At 35.7% G+C, this 25,367-nt stretch overlaps 2 protein-coding genes across 3 annotated transcripts; both read right to left on the reverse strand.

The window, feature by feature from the left end:
- Positions 1 to 6,810: 6,810 nt before the first annotated feature.
- On the reverse strand, positions 6,811 to 8,678 carry LOC131646773 (AAA-ATPase At3g50940-like). The gene is made up of 2 exons (XM_058916738.1): positions 7,558 to 8,678; positions 6,811 to 7,409 (listed from the first exon to the last, which is right to left on the reverse strand). The coding sequence occupies exons 1-2, from the start codon at positions 8,593 to 8,595 to the stop codon at positions 6,978 to 6,980; spliced, it is 1,470 nt and encodes a 489-aa protein (XP_058772721.1). The 5' UTR covers positions 8,596 to 8,678; the 3' UTR covers positions 6,811 to 6,977.
- Positions 8,679 to 21,309: 12,631 nt separating this feature from the next.
- On the reverse strand, positions 21,310 to 24,985 carry LOC131652071 (AAA-ATPase At5g17760-like). 2 transcript variants are annotated; one of them, XM_058921846.1, is made up of 2 exons: positions 23,850 to 24,985; positions 21,310 to 21,964 (listed from the first exon to the last, which is right to left on the reverse strand). In XM_058921846.1, the coding sequence occupies exons 1-2, from the start codon at positions 24,849 to 24,851 to the stop codon at positions 21,413 to 21,415; spliced, it is 1,554 nt and encodes a 517-aa protein (XP_058777829.1). In that variant the 5' UTR covers positions 24,852 to 24,985; the 3' UTR covers positions 21,310 to 21,412. The 2 variants fall into 2 exon arrangements, with proteins under 2 accessions (XP_058777829.1, XP_058777830.1); XM_058921847.1 differs by having other exon boundaries at positions 21,310 to 21,934; positions 23,850 to 24,980.
- Positions 24,986 to 25,367: the final 382 nt, after the last annotated feature.

The following is a 25,367-nucleotide window of genomic DNA, read 5'->3' on the forward strand; positions in this document are numbered from 1 at the left end:
TGGGGTGCACCTGTTTTGTTGGTTAAGAAGAAGGAAGGTTCAATGAGACTTTGTGTTGATTATAGGCAATTGAACAAAGTAACGATTAAGAACAAGTATCCACTTCCAAGGATTGATGATTTGATGGATCAGTTGGTTGGAGCTTGTGTGTTTAGCAAGATTGATTTGAGGTCTGGGTATCATCAGATTCGTGTGAAGGCGGAGGATATTCAGAAGACTGCTTTTAGGACAAGGTATGGTCATTATGAGTATTCTGTTATGCCGTTTGGTGTGACTAATGCACCTGGTGTATTCATGGAGTATATGAATAGGATTTTTCATGATTATCTGGATCAGTTTGTGGTTGTGTTCATTGATGATATTTTGATCTATTCCAAGAGTGAAGATGATCATGCTGAGCATTTGAGAATTGTATTATCAGTGTTGAAGGAGAAGAGGTTGTTTGCTAAGCTTTCTAAGTGCGAATTTTGGTTAAAGGAGGTGAGTTTTCTTGGCCATGTAATCTCTAGTGGAGGTATTTCTGTTGACCCGTCAAAGATTGAAGCTATATCTCAATGGGAAGCTCCTAAGTCTGTTTCTGAGATTAGAAGTTTTCTTGGTTTGGCTGGTTATTATAGGAAGTTCATTGAGGGATTTTCTAAATTATCTTTGCCGTTGACGTTGTTGACTAGGAAAGGACAAGCTTTCATTTGGACTTCGCAATGTGAATCGAATTTTTAAGAGCTTAAGAGAAGGTTGACTTCTGCTCCTATTTTGATTTTGCCGGATCCGTTTGAACCGTTTGTGGTGTATTGTGATGCTTCATTGTTGGGTTTGGGAGGCGTTTTGATGCAAAAAGGACAAGTGGTAGCTTATGCTTCAAGGCAACTTAAAGTTCATGAGAGGAATTATCCGACACATGATTTAGAGTTAGCCGCCGTTGTGTTTGTGTTGAAACTTTGGAGGCATTATTTGTTTGGATCAAGGTTTGATGTTTTTAGTGATCACAAGAGTTTAAAGTATTTGTTTGATCAGAAAGAGTTGAATATGAGGCAACGAAGATGGTTGGAATTCTTGAAGGATTATGATTTTAGTTTGAACTACCATCCTGGAAAAGCTAATGTTGTAGCCGATGCATTGAGTAGGAAATCATTACATGTGTCTATGTTGATGATTCGAGAATTGGAATTGTTGGAGCAATTTAGGGATTTGAGTTTGGTTTGTGAAGCGACAACTACGTGTGTTAAGCTTGGTATGCTAAAGCTTACAAGTGGTATTCTGGATGAGATTAGAGAAGGTCAGCAATCAGATTTAAAATTGGTTGACATTATTACATTGATTAACCAAGGTAAGGGTGGTGATTTTCGGATTGACGAGAATGGCATTGTGAGATGTCGTGATCGAGTTTGTATTCCGGATGTTATGGATTTGAGAAAGAGAATTCTTGAGGAAGAGCATAGAAGTGGTTTGAGTATTCATCCCGGTGCTACTAAAATGTATCAAGACTTGAGGAAAATGTTTTGGTGGCAAGGTATGAAGAAGGATATAGCGGAGTTTGTTTATTCGTGTTTGACTTGTCAAAAGTCGAAGATTGAACATCAAAAGCCGTCTGGTTTGATGCAACCGTTATCTATTCCCGAGTGGAAGTGGGATAGTATCTCCATGGATTTTGTTTCGGGTTTGCCAAGGACATCGAGTAATTGCGAGGCAATTTGGGTCGTTGTGGATAGATTGACGAAATGTGCTCATTTTATTCCGATGAGGATGGACTATTCGATGGAAAGACTTTCTAGGTTATACATTGAGAGGATTGTGTGTTTACATGGTATTCCGTCAAGTATCGTTTCGGATAGAGATCCAAGGTTCACTTCTAGATTTTGGGAAGGTTTGCAAAGTGCTTTGGGTACGAAGTTGCGTTTGAGTTCGGCGTATCACCCGCAAACTGATGGTCAATCGGAGAGAACTATTCAGTCGCTTGAAGATCTTTTGAGGTCTTGTGTTTTGGAACAAGGAGGAAATTGGGATAGTTTCTTACCTTTGGTTGAGTTTACGTATAACAACAGTTTCCATTCGAGTATTGGAATGGCACCTTTTGAGGCTCTTTATGGTAGAAGGTGTAGAACTCCTTTGTGTTGGTATGAATCGGGAGAGAGTGCTGTGGTTGGACCCGAGTTGATTCAAGAAACTACGGATAAGATTAAGATGATTCAAGAGAAGATGAAGACTTCTCAAAGTCGTCAAAAGAGTTACCATGATAAGAGGAGGAAGGCTCTTGAGTTTGAGAAGGATGAACATGTGTTTCTTCGAGTTACACCAATAACGGGTGTTGGTAGAGCATTGAAGTCGCGTAAGTTGACGCCGCGTTTCATTGGTCCTTATCAAATTTCGGAGAGAGTAGGTGAAGTGGCATATCGGATTGCATTGCCACCGTCTCTTTCTAATCTTCATGATGTGTTCCATGTGTCTCAATTGAGGAGGTACATTCCGGATCCATCGCATGTTGTTCAACTAGATGATGTTCAAGTGAGGGATAATTTGACGGTTGATACATCACCTATGCGAATTGAAGATCGAGAGGTGAAGAAGCTTCGTGGTAAAGAGATTGCTTTGGTGAAAGTGATATGGGGTGGAGTCGCCAATGGTAATATCACTTGGGAACTCGAGGATAAGATGAAGGAATCATAACCGGAGTTGTTTGTTTGAGGTAATTTTCGAGGCCGAAAATCTTTTAAGTGGGGGAGAGTTGTAACATCCTATTTTTATTATCATTTTAATTAATTAGGATTATTTGATAATTGGCATTGTTTACGTGTTTATTTAATTATTGTTTGAATAATAATTATTTGATTTTGTGGTAATGTGTTATTTACCTAATTAATGAGTGGTAGAATTTTGTTTGGAATTAGCTAAATGGGCCTAGTTGAGTGAGAAAGAGTATTAGGTGGGTTAAGCCCAAATGAAATAATGAAAGTTAGAAGGTATTTGTGAGTTAACCTAAATTAGATAGAAAGATAGAAAGATAGAAAGAAGAGGAGAGAAGAGAGAAGAGGCAAAATAGTGGAAGAGACAAGAGAAGAGGATTGTGAGATTCTTGAAGTTAGGAGGAGAAATTCAAGAGGTAAGGGTTTGAATACAAGTTCTTATAGGTTATATGATTGGGTAATGTGTTTTGTTGTGATTATCTCTTCATCTTTGCAATTTCATGGAAAAACATAGAAAGGTTAGGTTTTTATGAACATATGCATAAATTGATGGATTGAAATGTGCTTAGTTGATGTTTGGTGTTGGTATGATGCTATAAGACCCGTAATATGTGTTGTATTTGTGTGTACATCATGTATTCTGTGGTTGTTCGAAATATGCAATGTTTGCCAACATGATTGGGTTAAATTTGGGGAATTTTGAGTGAGTTTCGTATGCTGTTTCTGGGTTTTGGGGTTTCTGAAAATTGCCAGTCGCGCCGCGATCCCTTGTACGCGCCGCGAAACTCTTGGCAGAAACTTTTGCGCGCCGCGAACTACTTTAGCGCCGCGAACCCTGTTTTACAGCACTTTTTCTAAACTTTGAAAGGCCATAACTTTTAATCCAAAACTCCGTTTTATGTGCCGTTCGAAGCGTTAGAAAGCTATTGTGATATTCTATATGATAGTATAGGATCTAATTGCACATGATTGATAAATTGTGACGTTATCATATGGAACGATGTGTAATTATCTTATGTGTAATATGTTAGTATATGATGTATATCCATTGTTGGAACACTTTGTGTAGATGTAAACATGATGTGTGTAATTGGATATGTGATGGTTGTAATGCCTTGTTGAATGTGTTAAATTGTGTTGTGAATGTTGTGTACAATTGGTGAATAATTCATAGAGTTGGATTATGGTGTTATGCGGTGAGTTAAGATTGACGAGATAATCTTAATTGCATAATTTGTTGGTATTTGTACATACATTCATAGCATGGTCGGCTTTATTGTGGAAGCGGTGAAACTTGGGTTCACATGGTAAGAGACGTTGATCCTTAATTGGAAATAGGCGTAGAAGACGTGATCCTTAATTGGAGAGCGGCGTATTGGCTTTGATCTTGTCCGGATCGGAAGCGTGGCTTGGATTCTAAACATTGAATCGGAAAGCGGTGAAACATTGGATTCACATTGGGTACCACATGCATTGAGTCACATTGTTGCATTTCGAGTCACATTGTGTGTTATGTGATTGCCTTGTATACATGTGATTTATTTTGGAATAATGATTAATATGTGATATGTGAATTGCCTACTTGAGAAGTGCGATGAATAGTGAAATGTATGCTTGTTTATGTTTACATTTCCCATTATTATGTTTTCTATAAGAAGTTGAATTCTCACCCTTCTGTTTGAATGTTATCCTTCGTTGGTAACGTGCAGGTTCCGACGAGTAGTAGCTTGTCCGAGGATTTAGCCGAGGAGCTCCTGAGTTTGTTATTGGATTAGGTAGCGAGTCATATGCTCTGATCATGTAACACTTGGGGGGATTTTATCGTAGTCTTATACTCATGTTTGGATGTTGCTATTTACTATGTTTTGTTGGATATTCGGATATGTTTGTTTGAGATCTCGGATATGTTGATTAAGGCGATGTAGCCAAAATTGTGGATTGGATGTTAATTCGAATTCGGTAGATGAATATAGTATGGGATATATTCATTGAAATTTTAATAGCAATTCAATTGGTTTCCGCAAGCGTTTATGCATATGTATGGAAGTATGAGATTTACATTGTGTTACAAATATGATCTTTGCATATTAAGAATGTTGGATGTTTTGCTTTAGGTTTTCATTTGTGATGAAAATAACATGTGATGCCCTTTTTCCTTTATGCATGTTTACTCTGTTAATTATATGATATATTTGGGGTTAGAAAAGGGGTGTTACAAATACGATAATAATGTTTAATCTTAAGGGCCACTTCAATACAATGCCTATTTTATTTTAAACAATAATAACTTTTATTTGAAAACTAAAGTATTTATTTTCAAGTTTCAAAACGATTCCTATGGATATTCGGTTTTCAAAGAATTGGGAGTATAACAGAGCAATCAATAAAACTCTAACTCTATTCAAGTAAAATAATTCCTTTTAATTATGCATAATGCTTATAATTCCTTCTATTTATATTATTCATATCATTACAAAAATACTACACCAGAAAAAAAATCACCCGTGCGGAAGCACGGGTCTCTGACTAGTTTTATTGAAAAAACGATTAAATCAAGATTGTACAACCTTAACCTAGACTAAGTAATTAAATATGTTGAAATAACTCAATTTTTAATAAATAAGAAATATTATATCATCATCCAGTAAAAGTTTGATAAATTAAAAAGAGTTTAAACAACTCAAATTTTTTTAAAATAAAATAAATTGTAAGTGTTTGATTATTTCAACGCCCAGTGGTCTAGTTTGTAATAAACTGGCGTATATATATATTTGGCTCAATCTAAAAATAAAATAAAATTTTAATAATTTTTTAATTTGGCCCATTTATAATTAAATCCGTAAAAACCGACCCTCAAACCCGAAACCGAAATAAACCGAAACCGAATAAACCGATGGTTTATATGGTCAGAAGTGGGTCTTACTTTCTCATCCGACGGTTCGGCCGGTTTTGGGTTTTGGGTCCGAACCGGCCCGAACCGATGTCCACCCCTATTTTGCGCAAGTGTTGTGTTCAGCTTCTGATGAGAACTTCTATTTATAGGCGCTTGAGAGGAAATGATCTTTGGGAGCATTTAATGCTTTGCGTGAATAGTACAACACTGCATTTAATGTTTCACACTTTTGTCAACTACCTCGAGCCTTGCTTTTGCTGCTTTTACTGACTTTGCCTTTTGTAGCTTCTAACGTTCCTTTTGTCAGTCAGAGATTTGACGTTACAGCCTTTCATCTTGTACTTTCTTCTGGTTGTAGATAACAACGTTTGAATATCAGAGTCATCAGCTTTGGTGCAGAGCATCTTCTGTCTTCTGACTTTGAAGAGCTTTGAGCGTGATACCATCAGAACTTCAGAGCTTGTTCTTCTGACATCTATTCTTCTGATGCTTTCCAGTTCATGTTCTGATTCTGCATGACCATCTTCTGATGTCTTGCCAGAGCATGTTCTGATGAAGCCATCCAGAACTTTCTGAGTCAGTTGCTTCTGAGCGCTGATTTGTGCATACTCTTTATATATTTCCTGAAATGGAAAATGTAAAGGATTAGAGTACCACATTGTCTTATACAAAATTCATACATAATGTTATCATCAAAACAAAGAATATTGATCAGAACATTTCTTGTTCTAACATATGTATGACTTAATAAATTTTTGTAAAAATTCGAACCAACTGAACCAACTCAAACCACATTGATTTGGTTTGATTAAATTATATTTCTAGAAAACAATCGAACCAAACCAAATCACACATTTTTTCTCTTGTAGCTCGGATAACTTTTTACGCTAGAATCGCATCGCAAACACCCTTAATAAAAGCTATCTTGTGTTTACATACGCGATCGTGAATTCAGACCCCAGAAAATTAATAATCAATAATTTTGATAACTAATTTATGAACAACTTGTGCATACTATTAGTTCACTTCCAATACAATGAAGACACTTTTCACTCTCCTAGTTCCTCCTCAAACATTTTCTTGCTACCGCTGCAACTTGCAATTATTACGAGGCACAAACTTTGCATTTGTTTATTTGACGCAAACAAACCAAGGATCTTGAGTAGGAAAATCTTTCAACAATTTCACCATTTCTCCATTGGAGATGACAACTTATTTTAATTAAAAATGAGAAATAAAGTTCTAAATTTTAGAATTTACCGATCATTTACCATTAAAGTTTTTACAAGTTCAAATGCATATCTTAAATAAAAACTACAACAACACCAGAGGACACATCCTCAAATAAAAATTACTATTACAAAAGAGATTCTTAATGTCAATTTTTCACCAACTAGAAGCCTCTAAACTTTCTGATTATTCTCATCATTTACAACAACTTTTGAAACATCAATTTCTTGAAGAAATTTAACAAGTGCTTCAAGAGCAACACTAGGATCCTCACTTCTCAACAAATACTCTGCTGCTACTGCAGGCGTGACATCAACTTTTCCCAATAGCTCCTCAATTTGTTCAATGAGTGGACCATGCTGTTCTTCAATGTCCAAATAATTAGAAGCTAAGATTCTAAATGCCCTGCCTTTAAGAAATGACAAATGAATATGCATATCCATTCGACCGGGACGCAACAACGCAGAATCAACTTTGTCTTTATGATTTGTAGTAAATATCAAAATCCTTTCCTCTCCGCAGCTCGACCACAATCCATCCATATAGTTAAGAAGACCCGAAAGAGTAAACTTTCTCGGCATTGGCATAGGCATGTTCTTAACCATCTGATCCAAAAATTCAGCAAAACAAAAATCATTTGCACGTTATTATAAAGATTTCATATAAAGAAAAGATAGAAAAGTCTCGTTAAACGGCTCAATTGATAGTTATACAGAAACATTTAAAGAAAAAAATTAAAGCAAGAGAACATACCTTAACACCACCGGGAGTGTCTAAAAAATCATTATCTGAAAATTTGTCTGATTTTGATCGATCAAGCACCTCAGTGTTGCAGTCAATATCTTCAAAGACGATGATAGATCTGTTAGAAGTCTCTCTCATGGCTCTCATGAGTTCCGAGTTAGAAAACACTGAACTTAGATCCAAATCATATACATCAAATTTCAAGTACTTTGCTATAGCAGCAATAAGACTAGATTTTCCTGTCCCTGGTGGACCATACAAAAGATACCCACGTTTCCAAGGCTTACCCACTTTTTGATAAAGCTTCTTCCTCCTCAAGAACCTGTCTAAATCATCAATTATATCTTTCTTTAGATCAGGATCCAAAGCAATTGAATCAAATGAAGCAGGATGTGTTAAATCACTTTGTTTCCAAGGACCAGATTGCATAGAATGAATCTTGAGAGTTCTATTTCCTGCTTTTAAAGTTTCATAGGTGCTTAAAATATGTGGAATATACTTCTTCATTACTTTTTCCCTATATTTCTCATCAAAACTTAACACAAACCCGTTTTCATCGTAGTCTTTGGACTTACTATGATGCTTAAATTCCTTCCTGGGATTTTCGAAAAGTTCGTCATCTTTGGAGTTTTCAACAAGCTTCCATTTAACTTTGATTTCTTCAAACTCGTCAGTGACTACTTGTTTTCCATCGAAAGCTAAGAGAACGTTGTTGTGTTTGGATATTTTGCCAACTTTGAGGGATTTGTAAGTGTTGGATATTTTAGTAGGGAGATACTCTTTGGCTGCGTAGTAGAGATGGTTGGTCATTCCATCCCAAAACTGGTCGATTTGAAGTGAGACTTGGTTGTTGGGTTGGTAATTTGTGAAGAGAGATGTGAGTTTTGAGATGATGTAGTTTCGAAGCTTGAAGGGAATGAGATCGTTGATTGCTGTTCTTAAGAGCATCATGAATGTGGAAAAGGCAGCGTATATCTCGAACCATGATGATGCTGAACCAATGTTTGTGAATGAGGAAGAGAAACCACCAAACATAGGGGATCTCATGGTTTGTTTGTGTGTGTTTGTGAAATGTGATGTTAAGAGAGTGAGAAATGAGAATGGGAGATAGTGAATGTTTTTTTTTGTTTTAACTTGATGCTCCTATTTGTAGTGGTTTCTATTTTATTTATTTTTTTCATTTTTTTTAATGTATTTATTTCAAAATGAGTCAAACTCTAATACTTTTGGGAGTCCGTATAATTTCTAAATTCAAAGAGTGTTTATAAATGAATGATTTGTAGATGTGAAAATTAATTTTTTTTATTAATTTATTTAGGCTTATTTATTTTGGTTTTTATTAAATAATTTTATAGTGTAAAAATTTTTTTTATAAAAATTTGGTTTGAAAAATTATTTTTAAAATGATATGTTAGATATTTTATTTTATTTTTAATATCAAAATTTTAAAAAATCATGTAATTTTGAAGTTATTTCAAATAGCTTTTCATTTAAGTTATTTTAAAATTATAATTTTTTTTAAAAAAAAATTATAATTTTAACAATATTTTAATCTTCAATAATATATATTTATATTATAAAATATTAAAATTAATCATTTAATTTAGAAAAAACGAATAAAAAATCATAATATTTAAAAAAAATTGTAAATTTCATTTTTGAAAATAATAATAAAAATAATATGTTTTAAATTGAAACAAACCCGTCTTTAATCTTAATTTTTATATAAGTCTTTAGCACCAATGATGTATTTAATGACTATCGTTCAAGATTAAAATTTTACTATGATTAAATTATAATTAAATAAATTTTATAAAATATTTGTTATAATTAAAACATAGTCATATAAAATTTTATTTATTTTATGATGGTTAAATCGATTAAACTAGTCAAGATTTTCAAAGATTTGAGAAGGTTGTTAGAATGAAACTTAAATTAGTAGCTTTCCAAAATTTACTTCGAAGGAATCATGAGATGGTAAAAAGAGGTAATTATGCCTAAGGAGGCATGTTAAAGAAAATAAAAATAAAAGCTTTATTAAATATAATAATATTTGAAAAATTATTAATTGAATATACGATCTTTTAGGAAAAAAAAAACTTAATTTTAAATATTTTAACATATCTCCTTAAAGGTTAAGTAATCTTTTTTATTATAAACTTCCTGGCTACTCATGTTGAAATTTCCTAGGCTTTTCTTGTGCCTTGGTTCATTTTTCAATTACTATATTCTTTTGCTTTCGAAAAAGCTGAATGTCTTGTTGCCCAAGTTGTAGGTTGTTTTGTTTTATCTTTTACTATGAAGTCTCTCAAGTCAACTTAATAATAATTGTCTACCAGCCACATTCCAGGAAGCTTCATATTAATTTTGGAAATAATAGAGGCACCTGACCTTAGTTTTTTTGGGTAGGTGCTGAGAACTTGACCCCTTTTTTTCTCTTTCATTTCTATAAATATTATTACAATTTTTAGCTTTTTTTCGAAATTATCTTGCAAACAAATTTAGTTCAAGTTATTTAATTAATTTAGATTCTTAAATGATATTTGATATTTATTTGAATATTATTAAAATCTCATTCATAAAATTAATTTACAATATCGAAAAAATTTACTATTTAATTTTAAAACGTCACATTCAAGAAAGTAACTAACGAAAACTTTAGTATTTATTTGTAAGATAATTTTGTAACTGTGGTTTTTTTTTATGGGATAAAAAATATATTTAACTATAATATTTTAAAAGTTTCCTTTAATTGAATTCAAAAATACAAAAAGAGTTTTGGGAGTTCTCAAACATTATTGAAATTAATTATGTCAAATTGGTAAACGAACAAAAAGTATTAACCATATAATATTATTATTGAATAACTATAAAAAGTTTGAAAACATATCTAAATCGATCGATTCATACAAATTGAGACAAAAAATTTTTGAGGGACTTAATATAGAAAAACTAGTCACTCACATTAAGAGATTCATGGTCAATTCAATACAAGAATGCGATTAAACCTTACAAACAACTAGAAATAAATCTCTAAGGCAATTTTTGTTCTCACCCTTGTACCTTCTTTCCCACTTTTGAAAATCCAAAAATATCCTCGAGAATTTTTGGAGATGTATCTCCGAACGCACCTTAAATCACCTCATCATTCGTAAATTAAAGCAGCCACCCCGTTTATGGCAAAAATTTGTTCAGAGATGCATCTCCGGAATTTTTCAGGGTAGATTGGGAGATACATCTCCGAAAACTCCCCTGACCTTAATTACTGTTAAATATGCTTGGATCTCAACCTCAAAAGCTAGCTCAAGAGGTGAGGTTGTCCTCACATATTATATACACCCAACAGCAGTGGCGGAGCCAGGAATTTTATGCAGCCTGGGCAAAAACTTTACACCACTGATTATTCATCTGTTTTAATTTTCACACCCTAGTTTAACTAATTTTGCCCCTAATTTTATCTAAAAATCGAATATTAAATTGGAGGGCGTACAAAAAAAATAGGGGTTGAGCCCGGGCGGTTGCCCGGGCTAGCTGGGCCTTGGCTCCGCCCCTGCCCAACAGTCCGGGAACCTAAGCAATGTGGGACTTCAAACAAACTCACAAATACCAACTTCAACACCCACCCTCACGCCTAGCGTGGGCATGGGCCAAACGCCCACATTGCAGTCCTTAACCCGGCTCTGATACCATGTTAAATATGTTTGGATCTCAACCTCAAAAGCTAGCTCAAGAGGTGAGGTTGTCCTCACATATTATATACACCCAACAGTCCGGGAACCTAAGCAATGTGGGACTTCAAACAAACTCACAAATACCAACTTCAACAATTACTACATGTTTTTCATTAAAATTGTCGTCGTTGATGGCGACTCTCTGTCAATTTTAACCAATATTAGAGTTATAGAAATTGTATCCTCGCGTACTGCCTCTTGCCTTCCTATTGTCAGGCCTTTACACGATTTAGCGTAAAAAAACTCCGTTTTTTGAAAAATTGATTCTATATCAAAATTTCACCTTGTCATTTCATCAGGAAAACCCTAAAAACCCTAAATTACCTTTTTTTTCTATTTTATTTAATTTATTTTTTGTTTTCATGTTTTCAAAAAATCATAAAATAATTGTAGACTCGTAATTTGATTTTATTTGATTTGTATTTTCATATTTTTATAATTTTGCGATGTTGGTCGCATGGCCGTTGTGTGATCATGAAAATTGTGTCACTTCCTGTCTTGAGCATCACAATATTTCTAATAGTGAATTTACTTTTTTATGCTCCAAATCCTGTTGAACTGTCTGTATTATGTGATCTGTTTTTACTCAAACTTGCACTTTCTCTTCTTTTTTTCTCACTTGTGTGAAAGTTCTCTCCATCCTCTATCATCATAATTTCGATGGTGAAATATTATAGAACTTTTCTGGGAAAGATGATTTTAGCATAATTGGTCTTTTTTAGAATTCTTCAAAAATTATATTAAAATTTTATAAAATATTTACGAATTAAAAGAAAACAACTTAAAATAAATGAAAATTATATTTAAAAACATGCAATAATGAAATATTATCATAATACCAAACTTGATCTTTTCCTTATTCTCAAGGAAAAACTTGAAAATTCATTTTCTAAGAAAACATATGAATTTAGCTGCTTCGATGATAATGTCTAAGTTTCAAACTACTTATTAGAATACTTCCACAATCTTGCTCAAGTTCTAGTTTCATTCTCATACTTCAAGATGAATAAATCAAAAGACATATATCTTATATTTATTCAAATTTTTCTCTCTTCCTTACAAGTTAACTAAAACAATAATGGTCTCACTCAATTAAAATGCAACGATCATTGACCATAACCTTTAACAGTTTCTTAACAGTCTTTCAAATGAATATTATTACACACACTTTTGAGATTTTAAAGGTTGCAACATTGCTTGTATAAGGTGGGATAACTTTTAGAAATTATGCTAAATTATTGGAAATAAACTCTAAGCTCGTTCATTTTTTTTCAAATAATTTAATTTAGGCTTAATTGCAACTTTGGTCCCCCTATTTAGTCATTGTCTTGATTTTGATCCCTCCAATTTAAAAATCACTATTTTAGTCACTTTTTTAAGTTTTGTGTTCAATTTTGGTCCCCCTTCAAATCTGATGGTATTTTTTAATGAGGTGGCGTTATTTTTGCTTATGTGTCAATGTCATGTCATTTTTATGTATTGTACTAGACTCGACATAGCATATGCAGTAAGTCTTGTAAGTAGGTACATGGTGAATCCTGAAAAGGCTCACTAGCAAGCATTGAAGTGGAATTTAAGGTACATAAATGAGTCTCTGAACAAGGTCCTAATTTATGGTGGAGCCTTGGGTGAAGATAATAAAGCAACAATTGAAGGATATGTCGACTCTAATTATGTAGGTTGTATGGATTCCAGAAAATCTATTTCTAGATATGTTTTCACTATGTTTGGCACTACAATTAGTTGGAAAGCAACACTTCATAAGTTTGTTGCTCTATCAACCACTAAAGCGGAGTATATTGCCCTAACTGAAGTTGTGAAAGAAGCATTGTGGCTTGAAGGTTTTGCGAAGGAGCTGAAACTTCAAGGTCAAGGTATCACTGTTAAATGTGATAGTCAAAGTGCAATACATCTGTCGAAGAACTCATCATATCATGAGCGAACTAAGCACATCGATGTGAGGTTTCATTTCGTCAGTGAAGTAATCGAGCATGGAGAAGTCCAAGTGCTGAAGGTTTTGACTGAGGACAATGTTGCTGATATGATCACCGAGACATTGCCGAGTTGCAAGTTTTTCCACTATATGCAGTTGATAAAGCTGCATGAAGAAAGCTAGTTTGTTCCCTTGATGTTATAGAGTTAGATCCAAGGTGGAGATTTGTGATATTGGATCGAACTCTAGTATGGTCGAAGGGTAGCTTCTTGGTTCGACAGAATTAAGCATGAAGTCGAAGGGTGTTCACATGCTGGTGTCGAAGATGCTAGGGTTGTTAGCATGTTAAATTAGGTTTTAGTGTTTAAACCCTAATTTGTTAAGTTAGCTTGTTTATTAAGTTAGCTTGTGTAATGGTCCTTGTGGAAAAAACTCATTAGTTAGTATGTTAGGTTTTAATATAAATAGCATACTAGTCTCTCATCATTGCATACTGCAAATCCTAATTTAGGGTGAGAGAGGTTATTTGTTATTCTTGTAAACTTGTAATCTTGTTTTCTAAGAGAAAGTAAAAGAATAGTAGTTATAACTAAATCTTGTGTTCTTCTTCCTTGTCCTTTATTCATCCCCTGTTTTATACTTTGTTATTGGCATTGAATTCACAACAAAACATAATACAATTCAAATGTGAATGAATTACAAACACTTGAATAATTAAATAACGAACAAATTAAAAATACACAAATAATCAATGGCACATACATTCAAATTGACAAAAACATCAAAACTAAAAGACTTGCAATTTCACAAACCTTGCTTCATGGAGTCACCCAGGGGTTTTGTTGATGTAAGGGTGTGTACTCCTTCTCCGAACGTTTGATAAGTCTTCATATTTTTCCTTTTCATTTCTTGAATTTATAGACTAAGTCCTTCATACCCCTTTTTCACTTCACATTGAAATGACTTTCCATGTTACTCTTTGTACCAGAAGTTAATGCGAGTATTTCAGTAGAGCTTGGGAGCAATCCCATAGTTCTTGAACTTAGTGCAGATACAATCTGTCCAACTTGACTCTCTTGGTTTTTTATGCTGACACCTTGAGATTGAAATTGATTTTTTGTCTCTTGAATAAATGATTTGAGAACATCTTCCAACAGGTTATTTCCTTGTGAAGCCACCACAAAATTTGGTGCAGAAAAACCAGGTGAAACTTGTGGTACTTAGGACTTTAATTGATTTTTATTATTGCTTCATGAGAAATTTGAGTGATTATCACCTTCATTAAAACTCAATTTAACATGACCATTAAAACTATTAGGTCTGATAATGGATCAAAGTTTCTTTTAAAATAATACTACTTAACGCAAGGTATCCACCATCAAACCTCATGTGTCAATACTCCCCAACAGAACGACTTACTTGTAGAATTGAGTTAAGTCAAACCACACATTCTTAACATGATATCAAGAGTATGATTTAAAATTTGTTAGACAACTTTTTATTAGGTTTCCGCTATCAGATTGTCCACCATTTATTTTTACGCTCTAAATATTCAGTCCTAAGCGTGAGAAGGTGTATTAAGAGTCTCGTATAAAATAATATATGACATGAGTATATGTTTATAAGGGAGGACAATCCTCATTTTGTACACCGGTTTTGTATGGTTGAAATATTCTAAGAACAAATTTCATTTCCTATAGATTATCTTTTTTTTTTATAAGCAATGAGATTTCAATAAAGAGTACAAGGGGTACTCGCCCAAAATAATACAGGAAATTATCGTTTAAGAAAATCTATCGGCCAATGATTCCATAAAACAAAATTACAATTGTAATGCCCCGGTGTGCCTATAACATTCCAAAGCCATGAGAGAAGCTTCACCCTTTGAACCACCTCGGAAACCTGAAAGTCCAAAGAGTTGAAGATTATGTCGTTCCGCATGCTCCATAAATCCCAGCTTGTTGCTAGCCATATCAACACGGTTTTGCTCCATCCTACCTGCAGAGACAAAAGACCACAGAAGGAAGGAATGTGATCCAACACCCCTCCGGCAGCAATTGAATCCATGCCTAACCAGGTGAAAATATTCTGCCAAACCAGTTTGGAGAAATAGCATTGCACTAACAAATGGTCACGAGTTTCCATGGAAGAATTACCAAACACGCACACCTTATTGTTGTCGTCGGAAATGATCCCTCTACCAGACAAGAGATCTCTGGTTGCTAACCTGTTCCTAATACACTTCCAGCCAAAGACCTTTATCCTGAAGGGCACATTCAATCCCACAACCAAGACGTGATCAGTTGCTGTTCTATGTTTTGAAGAGAGGACGGAGGCAAAGTGCTACGTTCCGAATAACCCGAGGCAACCGAATAGACGCCATTGGGACCTCTGAACCATTTGAAACTATCAGTACCGCCAATTGCCGGGACGACATCTTGCAAAATCACTTCCAAGTCTCTGAATTGGTCTTCAGCTTCGGGGGATAAATCTGCCTGAGTTGTTCCCAACTGCCACACCCATTGATTCCCTACGATATGACCCATTTGATCCACACATGCTTCCTTAGACGAAGAAAAGGAGAAAGCATCCGGGAATAGTTCTTTAAACGGACGACCCCCGCACCAATTATAAAGCCAGAAACGAATATGAGTTCCGGAGCCTAATCTACAAGCGACTCCGGAAGAAAACCAGTCCCGAATTGCACCAGCAGGACTAACCGCTATGTCACGCCACCATAGAGAAGCCTGCCTAATCCTTGTAGTGGAAACAGACCGAAGAGCAGCACCAAATAAGCAACCATACCTGAACTCTAGTACCGGCCGCCACAGAGCTGTAAGATCCGTCAAGAAACGCCACTTCCATTTGGCAAGAAGAGCACAGTTGAAAGCATCCAAACACCTAATACCCAAATCACCTTCTTCCTTAAGCCGACACACATCACTCCAACTCACCCACGAAACACCCTTCTTGTCCGAACCGCTACACCAGAGAAATTCACGTTGAATGCGCACAAGTTTCTTCCAAACAACCTTCGGCATCTTATAAAAAGAGAGATAGTATATTGGGATAGATTTAAGAACAAAATTGATTAATGTGACGCGCCCTCCGACTGACAAGAACTTCCCTTTCCAAGAAGAGAGCCTAATCTTTGTATTGCAGATCACTTCTTTCCAAGCTTTAAGCCTCCCGTGGTTAACACCTATCTGAATGCCCAGAAATTTAAAAGGGACAGCGCCTATGTCGCAGAGTAAGAAATCTGCAGCTTGTTGTTTGAAGACAGAATCAACGTTAACTCCCATAAGACTACTCTTTCAAATATTAATGCTTAAGCCTGAAGTTATTTCGAAGCCCCTCAGAATCGCCTTAATACTGCGAACGTTAGCCCAAGAAGGTTCGCATAGTAAGATTGTATCGTCAGCAAATTGTAACAGCTCAAAGACAAGATCATGAGAAATAGAAAAACCCTTATACGACCCTCTCGAGACAGCAACCGACATTAGAAGTGCAAGACCATCCGCGACCAAGGTGAAGAGAAAAGGAGATAGGGGATCTCCTTGGCGCAAACCCTTTTCCATTTTAAAATCGATTGTTGGGGAACCGTTAACCAAAACTGATAGAGAAGCGCTGCAGACACAAGCTTTAATCCAACTTATCCATCTAACACCAAAACCAAACCTGCTCAACATGAACAACAGGAAATCCCAATTAACGTTATCGAAAGCTTTCTCAAAATCGACCTTTAGCAGCAAGCATTTTTTATGTTTCCTCTTTGAATAATCTAGCAGCTCATTGAGCACCACAATTCCGTCTTGTATTTGCCTTCCGGGGATGAAAGTTGTTTGGTTAGAGGACACTAAACTGCCAATCACGGATTTCAATCTATTTGCAATGATCTTTGAGATAATCTTGTATACGCTACCCACCAGAGAAATTGGCCTGAACTCGCTTAATAACTGTGGGCAATCCACCTTCGGGATTAAAGTGATGAATGCTGCTGATAACGCTTTTGGAAGGTTGGCCCTCTCATGAAATTATTCTATAAAGCTGCATAAGTCTGATGAGATAAAATTCCAGCATTTGCGTATAAAATTAAAATTGTACTCGTCTGGCCCCGGGCATTTGTTGCCGTCTAGATCACTGACCGCTGCCCAAATGTCTTCCTTTGAGAAGAGAAGTTCCAGGCACTGAACTTCGGAAGTGGACAGCTGAGGGAAATTAAAACCTACAAGCTTTGGTCTGATAAGCGGAGACTCACGATACTTAACTTCAAAAAACCTTTTGACCTCTTCTTTCACACCTATGACATCATGGACCCTTCCTGTCCTGGAAGCAACACTCCCTAAATAGTTTCTCTTGTTTCTCTCTTTCAACGAATTGTGGAAGAATCTTGTATTTAAGTCACCTTCCAAACACCACTTAATTCTGGATTTTTGCCTTAAAAAGCTTTCCCTCCTCCTAAGGTTATTCCAAAAGGAGAAAGTAGTCGCTGATCTAGCAAGATTGACAGCTTCTACCTCACTCGCCAAAGACGCCAAGCCCATTGCACCATTCATACCATGGATAGTAACGAATTTGTCATCACACACGTTGATCTTCGACACGTCTTCCTCCAATTTTACATCAATCCAACCAAAGACCTCCACATTCCACTTTCTAATAGAAGACCTGAGATGTTTTAATTTCTCCTTAAGGACAAAAGCCGTTGAGCCCGAGAAATTCAACTTCTTCCATTCACTTTCTGCAAAAGCATAGAACCCTGGGTGGTCCAGCCAGCAATTTAAGGATCTGAAGGGTTTTGGACCCCAGTTTAGGTTATTGCAATTGATCCAAACTGGGCTGTGGTCAGAGACATCTTTCACTCCAATTTCCTGGCTAACAGCAGAGATAAGATTAACAAAGCCACTTGACATGAGAAACCTATCAAGCCTGCTCATAGAACCTTCATTGCCTCTACACCAAGAGAATTTACGATGCCCTGTTGGTAAATCTTCCAAGTCCATTAGCCCAATAAAGTCGTTGAACTCAAACATCTCTTGAGAACCAATAAAACTTTTAAGGCCTATACGTTCCGATACACATCTGACAGAGTTAAAATCCCCTCCAATACATCATTCTCCATCTCCCCACTTACTTCTAAGGGCAAGTAACCTCTCCCACAACCTCCTCTTCTTAGACAGGACACAAGATGAGTAGACATTAACCAGATAACAACGTTTACCTTTCACCACCGCGCAAACACCAAGGTAACCATTCCCTGTGAAGCTGAATATAGGCACAATAGCTCCATCCTTCCACATGATAAGCAAACCACCGGAACGACCATCGAAATTTTTGACAGACCACTCAATTTTACAAAAACCCCAGAAACTTCTAACTATCGCCTCGGAGATGGAGATTAATTTAGATTCTTGGATAAAGAAAAGATCGGCTTTCCCTTTTGATAAGCATTCCCTAATCCTCCTTCTCTTTAAAGGATTCCCTCCTCCTCTGATGTTATATGAAACTATATTCATCATGGCACAATATTTTGAGGGGCCTTCAGCAGCTCCCTGCCTTCACGATCTCTCTTCTCCATATCCTGAATTGCTTAGATATACACGTTATCTGACTCGTCATCCACCACCCCCATTTCAGCTATAGCTTTCCACAGTTCTTCCGCTGAGTTCTTTTTTGATTCTTCTCTAAATATTCTATTTCCTTGCTCGATCGCCGAATCATGAAGGGATTTAGAAGATTGAGGTTTGATGTTAGAGACCCCTTTCCCTCTGATGGGCTTCACTTTCATAGAGTTCCCAATCATTTTTTGTCTTTACTGGGCCAGAAGCTAAAGGATGGGGAGACACCACCGAAACAGACTAGATCGAGTCTAATGGTTCACCACTACCACAACGGGCTTTACCTTTGGTAACTTTTTTAAGTTTTGAGACACTTGGGCCTTTAAGGTGCATAAGGCCCAATCCCAAGGAACCCTTCAGAGAGACCACACGCGCGCTGCCCTTTTTACCCCTCAGATTATAACTGCAGTGCCTTTTCGTTTTAACACTACAATCTGCACCAAACTTCGCTCCTGACACATCATTAATGTTGTTCTGCTTATCATTAATGCACCGTCCTAACTTTAATACTTCTGGTAAGGAAATATGCGTAGGGGGTTGAACATTTACTGAGCAAGGAACCAGTTGCACCGAAGCTGAATCCGTCACTTTGTCTTTAGATTCACCTTGAACTGACGTTTCCTTCTCTTGACAAGACTCCACCACTTTAGCATGAGCCACGCCACCACCTAGGTTAACAACTGACAGACTTTTGTTAACCTCATTACCGCCGCTACCAGAGCTGCCTTCACCGGAAGAAGAGGAAGGAGAGAGCCTGTTCCGGTGATTGGAGAAATTCGAAGGCATGACAATGCGTAAAGGGCCGTGAGAATCTTCTACCACCTTTATTGAGTACGCTTCGCCATTGACCCCGATATTGAAGGATTCATTGAGAACCATGCTATATTTTGTCCTGACCATGATTCTGGCCACGTCGAATTTTTCATGTTTTTCTGTTTCATCATCGCTACATAGATAAACACCAACAGGGGACACTAAGAACTGGAAAAAATCAGAGCACCATGCATGACATGGGATTCTGTAGCATCGCAACCAAGTTATTCTCTCATTGTCTACATCCCTTGGGCTCCATTTGTGAATCTCCTTAAACCATTGCCCTAACCAGACCTTGGCCTCATTCATCAGATATTCAATTTCACCATCTTCTTTATCTTCTAATAGACACAGATTGGCGCCTAAGGGGGTAGCCTTTATCTTTGAATAACCCTCCAGCATAAAGGAATCTTGAATATTGTAGGTCATGCCCGGATTCTCCACTACTCCAACAAACGCCTTTTCAAACCTAACCAGGTCCACAAGATCCCTGTTGAACTCCATATGGGTGAATATAGGTTTAGGTCTGGAGGCTCCAGTAACATGTGCATAAGAGCGGCCGTCCCCAACTCCCCCGGTGATACCAAAACCATTTTGGCCCTTGAGTCCAACAAAAGCACCACCCTGGGCACGATGGATGCTTTGCTTTTGATGCGCCGCTTGCCTACCCTCCTTAGCTGGTGCACCCTTTAGGGCTTCTCTCCTATTGTGCTTTGTAATGTTGACATGCAGTTTTCTACCTCCCAGGAAAAGATTATCTAGCTTTGTAGCCTTGAACGCATCGTCTGCAACATCGTAGAATCTCACGAAGCCGTATCTCTTTCCACGAACATCCAATTTGGGAGGGATGATAACTTCGTCTACACTCCCATACTCCTTGAAAACACCATAAAGCTCCCTTGCTCCATACTCCTCCGGGATCTCAGTGAAGAAGGTTGACACCTTCCTAAAGCTACCTTGATTCTTGGCTCCTTTGTTTAAGTTTACACTCGTGTCCCACTGTTCACGTCTACGACGTGGTTCCACCCGTGTCCAATGCCTTTTTTCACTCCTCTCCCTCGCATGGTGTTTGCCCCTATCTCTCTCCACTCTCTCTCCTCTCTCCTCTCTCATGTTTCTTTTTGAAAGTATGAAGGAGGCTATCTTCCTATAGATTATCTATGTAAGATTTTTAAAGAGACAAATTCTTGTAATAGTTATTTTCTTGAATTTTGGTCTAATTCCCACAAGATATTTGTTCTCTTTTTAAGTTTTCAATAATATTTTATTCTTGTTGCTTTAGGTGTTATGGGGTTATTTAGTTTCATAGTCTTCTCGCCATCTTTTTCACCTCTTTAATTTATAAAAATAAAATAAAAGATAGTCTACATCTTTTGTTGAAGGTCTTAGATATGCCTCTGAATGTTCAAAATACTAGCTAATGAACCTTTATGTTAGAAAAAAAAAAATTTATTGCACTTTTCTGCTATTTTTGCAGAAAAGAAATCAAGATTGAAAAAAAATTACAACAAGTATAATACTTAAAAAGCTAAAAACTCGATTAAAAAATAATTATCTTTTATGAGTGTAATAAAACAAAAAGATGAAAAATGCAATATTCCATTATACCTGTCATTCTTTTCTTCTCAAATTGTTAAAATAATTCAACTAAAATTTGGAAAAGAAATACACCATAACAAAATATTATATAACAATATTTAGTCTCTAAGCACAATTAGTAGCTCTAATAACAACCTTATTTAATCATAATTAACAAGCATATTACAAAATTACAAACTAGAACCTCTTTTAATAATTCCTCTAGTCCTTCTTTGAGTAACACCAACATTGCTCTTGCTATTCCCACCACCTCTTTTTTGCTTACAACTAACCTTCCGCTTTTTACATTCCTTCTCTTGATTTTCTCTCTTGTTACTATTTTCACACACATCACCTTCCATCTTCTTCCTCTTAAGTAACTTCACAAACCCTTCAAGCGTCGCATCGGCGTCTTCGCTCTTCATCAATTCCTCGGCCACTTGCGCCGGAGTTATCTGTATGTCTTCGATTAGCCCTTCAATCTCTCCGAAGAAAGGGTTGTTATCATGGGAAATTTCTAAGTAATTTGAGGCCAATATTTTAAAACCTTCATAAGAACAATAGGACATGTGAATGTGCATGTCCATTCTTCCTGGCCTTAAAAGTGCTGGATCTAATCTTTCTTTGTGGTTTGTTGTAAATATGATTATTCTTTCATCTCCACAACTTGACCATAATCCATCTATGAAGTTTAGTAATCCAGATAATGTCAACTGCATCCATCCATCAGAATCAAGATGAGCCTATATATTAATAATTTTAGTATTCTAATTTAAATAAATATAGTCTAAAAAATGAACTTGGAGTGAATGTGTGTTAATGTGGGAGAGTATTAGTTTAAAAAGTTTCAAGTGAAATCAATAATAATAAAAAATGCAGTACATAACAAAGTGCTGGATCTAATTTTATTTATTCACTTCATTAGTTAGATTTTATACAAATCACAATTAATTATATGTTACTTTGGAATAGATTATTTCCATACATATAAAGTGGGGGAGAGGAGGTGATGGCTAGGGGAAACATGCATGTTCGACCTGGATAGGTTCTTTTTGTAAACGCCTAGAAAAATAAAGGGACGAGATATGACACATATATTTGAGAGTGTAGGGCTGAAACTTTTCTCGGCAAAAATCATGTGTATGTATCTAAGGTAGAAAAGAGACATATATGCCTCTATTTAAGACCGCCTCAACAAAAAATAGGATGAGCGGTCAAATAGAGATACAGGTTCAAAACCTTGTCTCAATCGACAAAAAAAACTAGTTATACAGTCGAGTCTAATCCATTTTGTCACATTTACAATGCATTATAAAGGTTAAGGGCATTGCCCGTCTTGTCAAAGACAGTAAAAAAATAGGATAGGATAGAGATTGCATATTTGAATTCTTGTTTAAGGCATTTAAAAATGGTAGATCAAAATGACGAATCCGACCTATTGTTTATAGATCTCCTAGTGCATATGTATTAAATTGTATAATTATGTTTAGAATATCTTCTGAAAATTATAAAAAAAAAATGTCAATATCATAATAGAAGCTTTACAAGAAGGACCAATCCTATGAGGCATCCACCATTCAACAACAAAAACCTTTGACAGAAACTACTCATTATTCTTCCTTTTGCTATTTAAGTAAAAACAGAAAGCGACAAACAAAAGTTGTCTGAATGAAGTAATTACGTGGATTGATAATGAAATGGCATTTTGGAAGCAAGTTTTTTATGCCTATATATATATATATAGTGCATGATGATGATACATGCTTTTGAGTTTTGAAAACTTTAATTCAACTTTACTGAAAACATATTTTGAAAAAACCAAAACCAAATTTCTTAACCACTTATTGAACTACACGTTAGTTCCACTGTCCCACGTACCTAACCAAGGTGTGCTATGGAAAACAAAAAGTTTCCACTTGTGTGAAAGGTTTGTCCAGATATCAAAAATGACTCTAAAGACACATGATATACAATAGTGGACCTATCAAAGTCTCAAACAAAAGGACAAGTGATGTTACTTTGTATCTTTGCATGCTTCAATAGGAACTCAGAACCCTCGTGCTAGCTTACTAGAAAAATAGCCATATTAGGTCAAAAACTCACGCTATGTTATTGTGTACACAGTCATATTCCACAATTGATATTGTTTTTCTTATTTTGAAAAGGAAAATAATCTTTATACATTTATGCTCTTTATTTATGTCTTGAGAGAAAGAAATAAAAACAACAATGTGATCATCGTGTAAAAATTTTCTCGATATTCGGGCTGTACGAATATTATAATACTACTAAACCTATGTTTGAAAACGAGTTGGAATACCGCTTCCGCGCGTTCAATGTTGTTTTCATTTTGATTTTGAAAAGCTATTAAACGTAGCTTTTGTTCACCGTGGACTCAAACATGAGTTTTTACGGTGAAAACCAACATTTTTAAACATAGTCTAATTCCGGTCGTCTAATTGAACACAATTTATTATTTATCATAAAAATAATAAATATATTAGTATAATTCGATACTATTTTAGTATTTTAGTACCGTCATTTATCATAAAAAAAGATTAATTTATATAATTAAGTTATAATTAGTAAAGTTAATTACTATAATGAAGAATTATTATTACTACTAACCTGTATATCAGTTTGTTTACGTCCTTCACCATGTCTCCTCTCAGGAAGATCAACACTGCAATCAATATCTTCAATAACCAAAATAGATCTATTAGCAGTAGCAAGAAGCAGCTTTCTAAGATCCGAATCTCTAACAATGTTACCAAGTTGAAGATCAAAGATATCAAACTTCAAATAGTTCGCCATAGCAGCAATCAAACTAGATTTTCCAGTACCAGGAGGACCATACAACAAATAACCACGTTTCCATGCTCTTCCAACTTTCCTATAAAAATCTTTCCTCTTCACAAACATGTTCAAATCTTCTATAATAGCGTTCTTCATTTCAGGTTCCATAGCTAGGGTTTCAAATGTTGAAGGGTGTTCGAGGTTTATGGAGTCCCATTTCACACTACTGTAACAATAAGCAGTGTTTAATGTATGCATTTTTAGCACCCTTTCTTCATCTTTCATTTCTTTAGCTTTATCGAGAATGAAAGGAAGATAAGAATCCAAAACTATTTCCTTATACTTTTTGTGAAAACTCAGTTCAAAATATCGTTTTTCTGATCTTACCGAGATACTGTTATTACTGTTGTGAATATCGTTTGCGCTGTTTTTTTCCGTTTCAGCGCAGATGAATCTCCATTTGAGAGTAAGCCCGTTGTATGTATCGGTTAATTTTTCGCCTTTTTCTAAGCGGATGGTGAGTTTTTTCTCTTTCGGGACTTTGCTGATTTTGAGTCTTTCGTTTTCGGGAGTGACTCTTGTTGACAGATAAGATTCTGCAGCATCGTAGACTTGGTTACGTGTTATGCCGGTTGATTCTTCGATGATGAGTGTGAGTGTAGGGGAGCGAGGTTTTATGAGGTAGCGGAAGGTGTTGAAAAGGTAGCCACGAATTGGTTGAGGAATGAGTTCTTGTGCCATGGAACGAAGTAGCATGATGGAAGCTGTCATGGATGCATAAGCTGAGAAAATTGAAGATGGTGAAGGCATTTCTCTGGGAGAAGAAAACATCATGGTTTTTTGGGTGGGAATTGTGTTTTGTTGTTGTGTTTTTGTGCTATGTTTCTCAAGATATATGTTGGTATTTATTGGAAATCACTAGGATGGTGCGTGTATATTGGGGATCGGTAGTGGAATCCTCTTGTGTGTTTTGAAACTTTTTCCTTTTCAATAAACAGTGATTGACAGTGCTTTGTTTACATCATGTTTGTTTCATGTGAATGTAGTAAAGAAAGAAAAGTAAAAAAAAGAGAGAAATTTGTGTTCATAATTGTTATTGGGAAATCAATAAGATAAAGTGAAACAAATTGAAATTCTAACTAAAACTAAATTCTCCAAGTAAAAAGCAAACCAAGAATTGATTGAAAGAATAGAGATGAAGAATTAATTCAAACAATTTCTAATTCTCTTTACTTGTAATTTTTTTTTTTACTGTCTTTGGTTTTGTGTCCGGCAATTCTTCAGTCACATTAGAGAATTAAAAATCATACGCGCATAATCAAATCTATAGAGTGTGACAATATCCATCAT

Source organism: Vicia villosa, linkage group LG2, assembly GCF_029867415.1.
Source record: "Vicia villosa cultivar HV-30 ecotype Madison, WI linkage group LG2, Vvil1.0, whole genome shotgun sequence".
Taxonomy (NCBI): domain Eukaryota; kingdom Viridiplantae; phylum Streptophyta; class Magnoliopsida; order Fabales; family Fabaceae; genus Vicia; species Vicia villosa.